The sequence below is a fragment of the Oncorhynchus clarkii genome, chromosome 15, assembly GCF_045791955.1.
Source record: "Oncorhynchus clarkii lewisi isolate Uvic-CL-2024 chromosome 15, UVic_Ocla_1.0, whole genome shotgun sequence".
In the NCBI taxonomy this organism is placed as follows: Eukaryota; Metazoa; Chordata; class Actinopteri; order Salmoniformes; family Salmonidae; genus Oncorhynchus; species Oncorhynchus clarkii.
Window position 1 is genome coordinate 11,925,157 of NC_092161.1, and position 13,886 is coordinate 11,939,042.

Below are 13,886 nucleotides of genomic sequence, written 5' to 3' on the forward strand. Positions count from 1 at the left end.
GTGTGGAGGGGAGGGGGGCTAGCTCGTCTCCTTGTTGTTTTGAAACAGATCCACTGTCTGTGTGTGTCTTTGGGGGATATTCTGAATGCTGAGTGGACTGTGTGTTTCTGTGTGTTGGGGGAGGGTGGGGGGTTGGGTGTGTTTCCCAGTATTGGCAGGGGTACGTGTGTATAAGCAGTCTAGCATAGATCTCCTGACATGGACACAAAAGCTCAAGAAAACAGGGGCGATGCCAGCCCCATTCAGTCTCTCTCTCTCTCGCTCTCTTTCTCTCGTCTGTTTGCATCTCTCCCTTTTATTCTTTGTGACTCTCTCCTGCTCTTCATCATCTCACCCCTCTCCCTCTGTCTCTCTCTTTCTTTACTCCATCCCAGCGTTGTTGTTTTCTTAGTTAACCCTTCTCACTCTAGACGTTCTCTGCTTTTGCCAGTGTAAGGGTGTAGTAAGCATGCTTGCTGCGGTCACTCTGATTGGCCGATCGACCGAGGCATCCGCCTGCCCTTTGTCCGCTCTGGGCTCCTCCCCGATTTCACCTTGCAGTGGATTGTGGGAGAAGAGTTACCTCAGTGCGTCCTCCTCACTGTTCCGTTCTCTCCATCTGTTGCCATGGGGACGGGAGCTCTCTCTACCTCCTCTTTGTTCTATCTTATCCCTTATCCAGATGGAATACGTAGAGGTGGAATTACCTTCATATATCTTGTGTTATGGGAGTATATCTATGATGTCATTGGGGATGTCACTGGGGAAGTCATTCATGTTAGATTTTCTCTTTCTCTCCCGCTCTAGAGAATGAGAGCCGGAGAGATGTCAACAATATAAACATATGTTTCTCATGCCAATAAAGCCCATTGAATTGAATTGAGAGAGAGAGAGAGAGAGATGGAGTTCCATTTTAGCCAGAAGTAAATCAATACCACTGAGTGCTGCTTGTCCCATCACCATGTAATTGATAGTTGTGATAGAGAATAGATATTAGACCTGATCAATAACATAATGGACATTACTAAGCCAGAGAGAGGGGATGGCAATCAAGAAGGGGACAACTTTTTTTTTAAATCTCCTCCATCTCTCACTTTCTCTGTGTCTCCCACTCCTCTCTCCGTCCCCCTCTCAAATGAAATTGGATTCTTTCTGCCTCTTTTGCTTTTCAGGTGAATCTTTCCTCACACTTCTTTGCTGCTCTCTCTTTGCCACTCTCTTCATCTATCACGTTGTTCCTCTGTAAATCCATACCATTTGTGGTTTGTTGTGAAGAGCAAAATGGTTTTGTAGATGTGAATTTGATGTGCTGTTTTAATATGCTGATGTTAACGCTGTAACACTGAACCAATAAAGTGTCTAACAGTTAAATCTCTTCCTCTGTTAAATCAATTCAGTACAATTCAATTGGCTTTATTGACATGGGAAACATATATACATTGCCTAAGCAAGTGGAATAGATAAACAAAAGTGAAATAAACAATAACAAAATAACAGTTAACATTACACTCACAAAAGTTTCAAAAGAATAAAGACATTTCAAATGTCATATGTCTATATACAGTGTTGTAATCATGTACAAAGAGTTCAGGTACAACAGGGAAAATAAACAAACATAAATCTAGGTTGTATGGGTCTCTCTCTCTCTCAGATGCTGACAGAGCCTGCTATCTTTGCCAAGGACACCAGCTGTGAGTGCCGCGCCCCCCATGAGAAACTCTCCATCGCCCAGGCCCGCAGAGGCACCCCAAGTATACCTCCTCTTCTGGTCCAAGCTCCATCACTAGTTTATCACTGTTCCTCCTCTTATCCTCATTCTTCCTCCTCTCCTCTTCCCATCCTCAGTATTTTCACTCATAACCACCCGTTCTTCTTTTCCACATCCTCCTCACTTTCTCCTACTCCTCTTCTCCTCTATGATAGTGGTATATATGTGTTAGATGTAAACTCTGTGTGTGTCCTCTAGATGTAAACTCTGTGTGTCCTCTAGATGTAAACTCTCTGTGTGTCCTCTAGATGTAAACTCTCTGTGTGTCCTCTAGATGTAAACTCTGTGTGTGTCCTCTAGATGTAAACTCTCTGTGTGTCCTCTAGATATAAACTCTGTGTGTATCCTCTAGATATAAACTCTCTGTGTGTCCTCTAGATGTAAACTCTGTGTGTGTCCTCTAGATGTAAACTCTGTGTGTCCTCTAGATGTAAACTCTCTGTGTGTCCTCTAGATGTAAACTCTCTGTGTGTCCTCTAGATGCAAACTCTCTGTGTGTCCTCTAGATATAAACTCTCTGTGTGTCCTCTAGATGTAAACTCTGTGTGTGTCCTCTAGATGTAAACTCTGTGTGTCCTCTAGATGTAAACTCTCTGTGTGTCCTCTAGATGTAAACTCTCTGTGTGTCCTCTAGATGTAAACTCTGTGTGTCCTCTAGATGTAAACTCTCTGTGTGTCCTCTAGATGTAAACTCTGTGTGTCCTCTAGATGTAAACTCTCTGTGTGTCTTCTAGATGTAAACTCTCTGTGTGTCCTCTAGATGTAAACTCTGTGTGTCCTCTAGATGTAAACTCTCTGTGTGTCTTCTAGATGTAAACTCTCTGTGTGTCCTCTAGATGTAAACTCTGTGTGTGTCCTCTAGATGTTACATCTGTGTGTGTCCTCTAGATGTTACATCTGTGTGTGTCCTCTAGATGTTACATCTGTGTGTGTCCTCTAGATGTAAACTCTGTGTGTCCTCTAGATGTAAACTCTCTGTGTGTCCTCTAGATGTAAACTCTGTGTGTGTTCTCTAGATGTTACATCTGTGTGTGTCCTCTAGATGTAAACTCTGTGTGTATCCTCTAGATATAAACTCTCTGTGTGTCCTCTAGATGTTACATCTGTGTGTGTCCTCTAGATGTAAACTCTGTGTGTCCTCTAGATGTAAACTCTGTGTGTCCTCTAGATGTAAACTCTCTGTGTGTCCTCTAGATGTAAACTCTCTGTGTGTCCTCTAGATGTAAACTCTCTGTGTGTCCTCTAGATGTAAACTCTCTGTGTGTCCTCTAGATGTAAACTCTCTGTGTCCTCTAGATGTAAACTCTCTGTGTGTTCTCTAGATGTTACATCTGTGTGTGTCCTCAATATGTAAACTCTGTGTCCTCTAGATGTAAACTCTCTGTGTGTCCTCTAGATGTTACATCTGTTTGTGTCCTCTAGATGTAAACTCTGTGTGTCCTCTAGATGTTACATCTGTGTGTGTCCTCTAGATGTAAACTCTGTGAGTCCTCTAGATGTAAACTCTCTATGTGTCCTCTAGATGTTACATCTGTGTGTGTCCTCTAGATGTAAACTCTGTGTGTGTCCTCTAGATGTTACATCTGTGTGTGTCCTCTAGATGTAAACTCTCTGTGTGTCCTCTAGATGTAAACTCTGTGTGTGTCCTCTAGATGTAAACTCTCTGTGTGTGTTTCCTCTAGATGTAAACTCTCTGTGTGTGTCCTCTAGATGTAACCTCTCTGTGTGTGTCCTCTAGATGTAAACTCTCTGTGTGTGTCCTCTAGATGTAAACTCTCTGTGTGTGTCCTCTAGATGTAAACTCTCTGTGTGTGTCCTCTAGATGTAAACTCTGTGTGTCCTCTAGATGTAAACTCTGTGTGTCCTCTAGATGTAAACTCTCTGTGTGTGTCCTCTAGATGTAAACTCTCTGTGTGTCCTCTAGATGTAAACTCTCTGTGTGTCCTCTAGATGTAAACTCTCTGTGTGTGTCCTCTAGATGTAAACTCTCTGTGTGTGTCCTCTAGATGTAAACTCTCTGTGTGTCCTCTAGATGTAAACTCTCTGTGTGTGTTTCCTCTAGATGTAAACTCTCTGTGTGTCCTCTAGATGTAAACTCTCTGTGTGTCCTCTAGATGTAAACTCTCTGTGTGTCCTCTAGATGTAAACTCTCTGTGTGTGTCCTCTAGATGTAAACTCTGTGTGTGTCCTCTTCAGTGGACCGTCCAGTGCGTGTATATGCAGATGGAATATTTGATCTGTTCCACTCCGGCCATGCCAGAGCCCTGATGCAGGCCAAGAACCTCTTCCCCAATGCATACCTCATAGTGGGAGGTATGTACACACACACACATGTAGTTTCGAAAAACTGGAAAATATTGTTCATACAAATGTTCCTTACAAAAGACTTAAAACTGAAGCAATTTCGATTTGTACGGACATACATTTATAAACATGTGGATATAATGACTCTTAGCTAAACATATATGTTATTCATACTCTCTGTTACCTTTGTGACTGTGTGTGTGTGTGTGTGTGTGTGTGTGTGTGTGTGTGTGTGTGTGTCAGTGTGCAGTGATGAGCTGACCCACAAGTACAAGGGTTTCACAGTGATGACGGAGGATGAGAGGTACGAGGCTCTGAGACACTGTCGCTATGTCGACGAGGTGGTCCGAGACGCACCATGGACGCTCACACAGGACTTCCTGGAGAAACACCAGGTGTGTCTGGCTGTTTCCATTACACTTGTTCATTCAGCGTTCTCTGACTGTGTATCTAGAGTAATGTGCTAGCGTGCACGGCTCTTTTCTGGGTCTCACTTTATCTGCATGCGCTTTCTTCCTGCTCTGGGATTCTTGTCTTCCTGTTTTGTGATTCTTGTCTTCCTGTTCTGGGATTCTTGTCTTCCTGCTCTGTGATTCTTGTCTTCTTGTGTTCTGATTGTTTCTCAGATCGATTTTGTGGCTCATGACGATATCCCATACTCCTCAGCAGGAACTGAGGACGTCTACAAACACATCAAGGAGGCAGGTGTGTGTATGTGTGTGTATGTGTGTGTGTGTGTGTGTGTATGTGTGTGTGTGTGTGTGTGTATGTGTGTGTAAAGCTCTATTCAGAATCAGTTTCAGGTATCCACACGTCTGGAGATTCTTGTATTAGCCGAAATGTCTAGAATGTTCCGCCGGCTTTCAGCAGCGACAATTTGATTAGATGTTACATTTTAAGAACGCTCCCCTACGTGCCCGTAGGAGGGGTGCAGCGTGTTATGTTTGTTACTGTTCACTGACTGCAAACAGTTGTTGTGTACCGTTTTGCTAGTTTGCAATTTTGCAGAAAATAGATGAAAAACGTAATTCTGTTTTGCCAGAATTGTGCTGTAGTCTTTGAAGGCGTTACCTCCTCTGCTAGAACAAATGACTGTATGGCTTCAACACTCTCCTCCTAAGCAAGTCATTTGATTGGTTTGACGTGTTGCGAGGCGTCACTCATTTACAATGGGGTTTACACCACTTTTTAGAGACTTTCTGCCATTGACTTCAGCAGGCTTTCAGATTAGGGAAGGATGATTCTCGACGATCAGTGTGTGTGCGCATGTTCAACTGTGTGGGTGTTTATTTGTAATATATTTAGAATATGTGTGGGTGTTTATAATATATTTATAAATGTGTGGGTGTTTATTTATAATATGTGTGTGTACGTGTGTGTTCCAGGCATGTTCGTGCCGACCCAGCGGACGGAGGGTATCTCGACCTCTGACCTGATCACTCGTATCGTACGAGACTACGACCTCTACGCTAGACGCAACCTACAGCGAGGCTACACCGCTAAAGAGCTCAACGTCAGCTTCATCAACGTAAGTGTGTGTGTCTGTGCGCTGTCTACCCTTAACAGAACTGTCGCTTTTGTGCGCATGTGTGTCCATGTACACTCAGAACATAACTGATAACTGTCAAAAAACACAGACATACAGTACAGCCAACCTCCCTCCAACCTCCTTCCACCAACCTCCCTCCCTTCAACATTCCTCCAACCTCTCTCCAACTTCCTCCAACCTCCCTCTCTCCAACCTCCCTCTCTTCAACCTCCCTCTCTTCAACCTCCCTCTCTTCAACCTCCCTCTAACCTTCCTCAGGAGAAGAAGTACCGCCTGCAGAACCAGGTGGACCGTATGAAGGAGGCAACATTTCTTCAACCTTCCTCCAACCTCCCTTCAACATTTCTCCAAACTTCCTACAACCTTCCTACAACCTCCCTCCAACAGTCCTACAACCTTCCTCCACCCTCCGCCCAAGCTTCCTCCAATCTCCCCCCAAGCTCCCTCCAACCTTCCTCTAACCTTCCGTTCACCCCCAACCTCCCTCCAACCTGTTGATCATATCACTCCATCATTTTACGTCCTCCCTTTTCTCCATCCTTTCTTTTAGTTTATCTCAACTAGGGTGAACATGATAGGAGATATTGTACAGCGATCGACTGCAGTGTGACTTTTTGCAGTGTGACATCCAGTGAGCAGGCCTACACTGTTACAGAGCTCTCCAGATAGAGACTGACTTCATGGACAAACAGACACAGTTCTCTATGCTTATAGAATAATATAATAGACTGTGTCTGCCCTATGCATTCTGTTTCTACCTGCATCATTCTGTAACATGGTGCCTGCTGACTGACTGTGCCCTAGTGGAGACTAAACAGAGAGAAACACTGCCCTATAGAGGAGTTGTAGTGTAGCTTCATCTTTCCTGGGAGACGAGGAGAGATGGCTACTTAAGACTATTGAAATGCACCCCGTTGCCATAGCGACTGCATAAATGAATGGATGTTACATAATTTCAACAATGGTAACACCAAGGAATTCAGCTCCCTCCAACTCCCTCCCTCCAACATTTCTCCAACCTCCTCCCAACCTTCCTCAACCTCCCTTCAACTTTCCTCTAACCTTCCTGCCTCCCTCCCTTCAATTTTCCTCCAACCTCCCTCCAACTTCTTCCAACCTCCCTCCAACATTTCCCCAATCTTCCTGCCTCCCTCTCTCATTCCTTCAACTTTCCTCCAACCTCTCTCCAACCTTCTACCAACCTCGCTCCCTCCAACCTCTCTCCAACATTCCTCCATCTTCTCCCAACCTCCATCCTTCCCCAACCTCCCTCTCTCCCTACAACCTCTCTCCCTCCAACCTCCATCCAACCTCCATCCAACCTTCCTCAGGAGAAGAAGTACTGCCTTCAGAACCAGGTGGACCGTATGAAGGAGAAGGTGAAGACGGTGGAGGAGAAGAGTAAACACTTTGTCTACCGCGTGGAGGAGAAGAGCCATGACCTCATACAGAAGTGGGAGGAGAAATCACGGGAGTTCATTGGTAACTTCCTGGAACTGTTCGGCCCAGATGGAACATGGGTAAGTAAGGCCTGTCTCTCATGCTCCGCTCATGCAAATTTTACAATCACTCATCTGACATGTCACTTCCTTGTTCACAAATCTAATCTGTGAACTAAACTGTGTACCTCCAACTAGACTAGTCTTTGAAGTGAAAGTACTCTCACATATCGGTCTCTGTCTCTCTCTGACTTCCTCTCTCTCCATCCCTCCACCCTATCCTCTCTCCACTCTAACCTACCCCCTCCTTCCATCCCTCTCTAAACTCTCTCCATCCCTCCACCATATCCTCGCTATCTCTCCACCCTATCCAATCTCCACTCTAACCTACCCCCCTCCCTCCCTCCATCCCTCTCTAAACTCTCTATCCCTCCACCCTATCCTCTCTCCACTCTCCCCTACCCCCCTCCCTCTCTAAACTCTCTCTATCCCTCCCCCTATTCTCTCCACTCTAACCTACCCCCCTCCCTCCATCCCTCTCTAAACTTTCTATCCCTCCCCCTATCCTCTCTCCACTCTCCTCCTCCCTCCATCCCTCTCTATCCTCTCTCCACTCTCCCCCTCCCTCCATCCCTCTCTATCCTCTCTCCACTCTCCCCCTCCCTCCATCCCTCTCTAAATTCTCTATCCCTCCCCCTATTCTCTCTCCACTCTAACCTACCCCCTCCCTCCATCCCTCCTAAATTCTCTCTCCACTCCTTCCCTTCCTCTCTTTCCATCACTCTCCTCTCGCCCTCTCTCTCTCTCCATCCCTCTACCCCCCCCCCCCCCCAACAGAAACAGGTGTTTAGTGAGCGTAGTGGTCGGATGATCTCCTACGCCATGTCACCTCGCGGGTCACCTAGCAACAGTCCACCCAGGCAACTGTCCCCATCCCGTTCCCCATCTCCTCCCTCTTGCTGGTCTCGGCCCAGGCCAGCCTCCCCCTCCTCACCCAAAGAGGCCTCAGCCTCCTTCAGTAGCATGAGTGAAGAAGATGAGAACGACAAGTAGTGCCCCGGACTGTGGAACACATGCCATGTTCAAAACAACTGGGAAGTCGGAAATCTTTGACTTCCAACTTTAGTCAAGTCAAGACCATTTAGAACGTGGAAAAAAACGAGCTCCGACTGGTGAAATCGTTTTCAACAGTAAACTAACTCGGAATTCCAAATCGGAAACTCTGACATCTTTCTAGAACTCCAACCTGAAGATCCCCCCCCACCGCACACACACACACACACACTCTATCATCTTCTTCCACACACTGACAGCAATGATGGGATGCTGAAACTGTATCTTCCAGGAAGTAGATATGCAAGACAGAGGTGGGTCATGGGAAATGTAGTCTAGTGCTACAGCACAAAGAAGCCATCACAGTCTCTGTTGCCTGGGCAATGAAGCAGATGGGAGTGTAGAGAAGATGATGCGACTGATCTGTTTTCGATTGCTCAGGTCTGACAGAGGCAGTAAATAAAATAGTGCCTGTTGATCATATCACTCCATCCTTTTATGTCCTCCCTTTCTTTTCTCTATCCTTTCTTTTTTGTAATCTCATTGTGAGAACAACTAGGGTGAACATGATAGGAGATATTGTACAGCGATCGACTGCAGTGTGACTTTTTGCAGTGTGACATCCAGTGAGCAGGCCTACACTGTTACAGAGCTCTCCAGATAGAGACTGACTTCATGGACAAACAGACACAGTTCTCTATGCTTATAGAATAATATAATAGACTGTGTCTGCCCTATGCATTCTGTTTCTACCTGCATCATTCTGTAACATGGTGCCTGCTGACTGACTGTGCCCTAGTGGAGACTTAACAGAGAGAAACACTGCCCTCTAGAGGAGTTGTAGTGTAGCTGCATCTTTCCTGGGAGACGAGGAGAGATGGCTACTTAAGACTATTGAAATGCACCCCACTGAATCATTAATTTGCCATAGGGACTGCATAAATTACATATGTAGGGGGGGCAGGTAGGTTAGTAGTTAAGAGTGTTGGGGGCCTGTAACTGACATGTCGCTGGTTCGAATCCTCGAGTTCACTAGGTGAAACCTCGAGCTGACGAGGTGAAAAATCTGTTGACGTGCCCTTGAGCTAGGTACTTAACCCTAATTGCTCTGGATAAGAGCGTCTGCTAAATTACTCAACAATGGTAACACCATGGAACTCAGTACCTGATTGGTGATTGCATAATTAACAGAACACTTGGAACTTCAGTATCAGGGAGGTTTGTCTCCCCCTTTCCCAATGTGGCCGCCTGCCCGGCCCATCTCTGGTAAACAGCTACAGAAACTGATCTAGCAATTCAGTAGCATTTAGAATGCACAATTGAGACTGAGCTTATTCAGGGACCTTCCGTAGAGACCAGAGAACAAAGGTTATAGTCCCAGTATGGCCAGTGTTATCCACAAAGACCTGGCGTGGCCATAGAATCCGGTGGCTGGAACAAGAACCAGTACCGGCCATTTGTGGATTGGCTTGTTCACCTCTGCTGTGGTAGAATCAAGATGGTCTCTGGCCTAGCTAGTCACAACACCACACAGAACTGTGAACTCTTCAACTCAATGTCTCTCGCTATGACACAACTGTTCCACAGCAGAAAGCCACATGAAACCACTTGCTACCACACAACTCCTGATCCGCCTTAGAGATGTTCTTGTCCTGTATGTAACCTATGTAACCCTGCACTGTATGTACAAACGTTGGAATGTCTGTTTCTGTTTGTTATGTTCTTATTTTATAATGGCTTCATATGTAAATAAATAGAAAAGGAAAAGCATTGAAAGAGAAGCAGCTTGGTGATTGTTTCCTCTCAATCTCTCTCTCTTTTTCAGCAGATACAGACTTGCACACACACTCACACACACACTCACACACTCACTCACTCACTCACTCACTCACTCACTCACTCACTCACTCACTCACTCAGTTGTTCTTTTTACTGTAGGTTTGAATAATTTACAGTAGGTACTGCAGTAGGTATTAAAGTGGGTATTACAGTGGGTATTCTAGTAGGTATTACAGTAGGTATTGTAGTAGGTATTACAGTAGGTATTACAGTAGGTATTCTAGTAGGTATTCTAGTAGGTGTTACAGTGGGTATTACAGTAGGTATTGTACTAGGTATTACAGTAGGTATTCTAGTAGGTATTACAGTGGGTATTCTAGTAGGTGTTACAGTGGGTATTACAGTGGGTATTCTAGTAGGTATTACAGTAGGTATTCTAGTAGGTATTACAGTGGGTATTAGAGTAGGTATTCTAGTAGGTATTACAGTGGGTATTACAGTAGGTATAGTAGGTATTACAGTAGGTATAGTAGGTATTACAGTAGGTATTCTAGTAGGTATTACAGTAGGTATTACAGTGGGTATTACAGTAGGTATTGTACTAGGTATTACAGTAGGTATTCTAGTAGGTATTACAGTAGGTATTACAATAGGTATTACAGTGGGTATTACAGTAGGTATTGTATTAGGTTTTACAGTAGGTATTGTCGTAGGTATTACAGTTGGTATTGTATTAGGTATTACAGTAGGTATTGTCGTAGGTATTACAGTAGGTATTCTATTAGGTATTACAGTAGGTATTACAGTATGTATTACAGTAGGTATTCTAGTAGGTATTACAGTAGGTATTACAGTAGGTATTACAGTGGGTATTACAGTAGGTATTGTATTAGGTTTTACAGTAGGTATTACAGTAGGTATTACAGTAGGTATTCTATTAGGTATTACAGTAGGTATTACAGTAGGTATTGTATTAGGTTTTACAGTAGGTATTGTCGTAGGTATTACAGTTGGTATTGTATTAGGTATTACAGTAGGTATTGTCGTAGGTATTACAGTAGGTATTCTATTAGGTATTCTATTAGGTATTACAGTAGGTATTACAGTAGGTATTACAGTAGGTATTCTAGTAGGTATTACAGTAGGTATTACAGTAGGTATTACAGTAGGTATTCTATTAGGTATTACAGTAGGTATTACAGTAGGTATTACAGTAGGTATTACAGTGGGTATTACAGTAGGTATTGTATTAGGTTTTACAGTAGGTATTACAGTAGGTATTACAGTAGGTATTCTATTAGGTATTACAGTAGGTATTACAGTAGGTATTACAGTAGGTATTCTATTAGGTATTACAGTAGGTATTACAGTAGGTATTGTATTAGGTATTACAGTAGGTATTCTATTAGGTATTACAGTAGGTATTACAGTAGGTATTCTATTAGGTATTACAGTAGGTATTACAGTAGGTATTCTATTAGGTATTACAGTAGGTATTACAGTAGGTATTCTATTAGGTATTCTAGTAGGTATTACAGTAGGTATTACAGTAGGTATAACAGTAGGTATTCTATTAGGTATTACAGTAGGTATTCTATTAGGTATTACAGTAGGTATTACAGTAGGTATTCTATTAGGTATTACAGTAGGTATTACAGTAGGTATTGTATTAGGTTTTACAGTAGGTATTGTCGTAGGTATTACAGTTGGTATTGTATTAGTTATTACAGTAGGTATTCTATTAGGTATTACAGTAGGTATTGTATTAGGTTTCACAGTAGGTTTTACAGTAGGTATTACAGTAGGTATTCTAGTAGGTGTTACAGTGGGTATTACAGTGGGTATTCTAGTAGGTATTACAGTAGGTATTCTAGTAGGTATTACAGTGGGTATTAGAGTAGGTATTCTAGTAGGTATTACAGTGGGTATTACAGTAGGTATAGTAGGTATTACAGTAGGTATAGTAGGTATTACAGTAGGTATTCTAGTAGGTATTACAGTAGGTATTACAGTGGGTATTACAGTAGGTATTGTACTAGGTATTACAGTAGGTATTCTAGTAGGTATTACAGTAGGTATTACAATAGGTATTACAGTGGGTATTACAGTAGGTATTGTATTAGGTTTTACAGTAGGTATTACAGTTGGTATTGTATTAGGTATTACAGTAGGTATTGTCGTAGGTATTACAGTAGGTATTCTATTAGGTATTACAGTAGGTATTACAGTATGTATTACAGTAGGTATTCTAGTAGGTATTACAGTAGGTATTACAGTAGGTATTACAGTGGGTATTACAGTAGGTATTGTATTAGGTTTTACAGTAGGTATTACAGTAGGTATTCTATTAGGTATTACAGTAGGTATTACAGTAGGTATTGTATTAGGTTTTACAGTAGGTATTGTCGTAGGTATTACAGTTGGTATTGTATTAGGTATTACAGTAGGTATTGTCGTAGGTATTACAGTAGGTATTCTATTAGGTATTACAGTAGGTATTACAGTAGGTATTACAGTAGGTATTCTAGTAGGTATTACAGTAGGTATTACAGTAGGTATTACAGTAGGTATTCTATTAGGTATTACAGTAGGTATTACAGTAGGTATTACAGTAGGTATTACAGTGGGTATTACAGTAGGTATTGTATTAGGTTTTACAGTAGGTATTACAGTAGGTATTATAGTAGGTATTCTATTAGGTATTACAGTAGGTATTACAGTAGGTATTACAGTAGGTATTCTATTAGGTATTACAGTAGGTATTACAGTAGGTATTGTATTAGGTATTACAGTAGGTATTCTATTAGGTATTACAGTAGGTATTACAGTAGGTATTCTATTAGGTATTACAGTAGGTATTACAGTAGGTATTCTATTAGGTATTACAGTAGGTATTACAGTAGGTATTCTATTAGGTATTCTAGTAGGTATTACAGTAGGTATTACAGTAGGTATAACAGTAGGTATTCTATTAGGTATTACAGTAGGTATTCTATTAGGTATTACAGTAGGTATTACAGTAGGTATTCTATTAGGTATTACAGTAGGTATTACAGTAGGTATTGTATTAGGTTTTACAGTAGGTATTGTCGTAGGTATTACAGTTGGTATTGTATTAGTTATTACAGTAGGTATTCTATTAGGTATTACAGTAGGTATTGTATTAGGTTTCACAGTAGGTTTTACAGTAGGTATTACAGTAGTTATTGCAACTTTATCTCATGCTGAATACCTCTACAGTATGTTGTTGTATTGTGTTGTATAAGCTAACCGCTACTGTACCATGTATGCATCCACAAGTTACTGTTTGTTTTGTGGTAACATACATATGCAGTATCTTTCTCTACGGGGAGAATGTCATTAATGCCAAGTGCTCAGTCATCTCCTTACATCAGAGATACAGTAGGATACATGAGAAATCTACTTAGATTTTTTTTTTATAGAATTAAATTCGACATTTCAATGTTTCCATTGCATTTACAACTCTACCGATAGTTTTGTCACAAAAACTGTAAAATAAATAAATATATGCTCTGTATCCAACAGCTTGCAGATACAGTGCAGGTAGGCTAATCTACATATTGGATAAGAGCGAAAATTTGTCAAACGGCAGTCAAGCATCAATCATCGTGTCACCAGAATTACACCCTCGATATTTATTGGAAAGGAGCATCAAGATCACAGTGCACTTTCACCACCCTGTGAAGTTCATCGTAACTTATTTCATCTGTAGCCTAATAAACGACATGGTTTTCCGAGTCGTAGTGGAAGGACCACACAACAAGTTCTTCGACATGATGGTTATATAAATATTTGTGCATAAAGTTGTTTCCCTCACCATTTCTTGCATAAAAAAAGATCCCGTCATGTCGAACGAAGTAATTATCCGTCAGAATTTATAAAATTGTGACAAAACTCTCTGTCACAGCTGTTGTGTTTATAAATGTTTTATATGGTATGACTTTATTCACAAACTGTGGATGGAAACGTGGTTACTGGCTGACACAACGAGAAA

The 13,886-nt window shown here is 42.1% G+C and overlaps 1 protein-coding gene across 4 annotated transcripts in view; it reads left to right on the top strand.

Moving 5' to 3' along the window:
• Window positions 1-9,862, top strand: part of LOC139366909 (choline-phosphate cytidylyltransferase B-like) — a 16,671-nt gene extending 6,809 nt beyond the window's left edge. For 2 of the 4 annotated variants that reach the window (XR_011626815.1, XR_011626816.1), the window contains exons 2-8: window positions 1,631-1,730; window positions 3,944-4,060; window positions 4,295-4,446; window positions 4,678-4,756; window positions 5,437-5,579; window positions 5,859-7,120; window positions 7,877-9,862. Coding sequence is in view for 2 of the 4 variants with exons in the window: in XM_071104658.1 (XP_070960759.1) it covers window positions 1,631-1,730; window positions 3,944-4,060; window positions 4,295-4,446; window positions 4,678-4,756; window positions 5,437-5,579; window positions 6,932-7,120; window positions 7,877-8,092 (996 nt within the window). In the remaining 2 variants the exon portion in view is untranslated. The remainder of the gene's footprint in view (window positions 1-1,630; window positions 1,731-3,943; window positions 4,061-4,294; window positions 4,447-4,677; window positions 4,757-5,436; window positions 5,580-5,858; window positions 7,121-7,876) is intronic. The other 2 variants (XM_071104658.1, XM_071104659.1) reach the window with 1 other exon arrangement.
• Window positions 9,863-13,886: the final 4,024 nt, after the last annotated feature.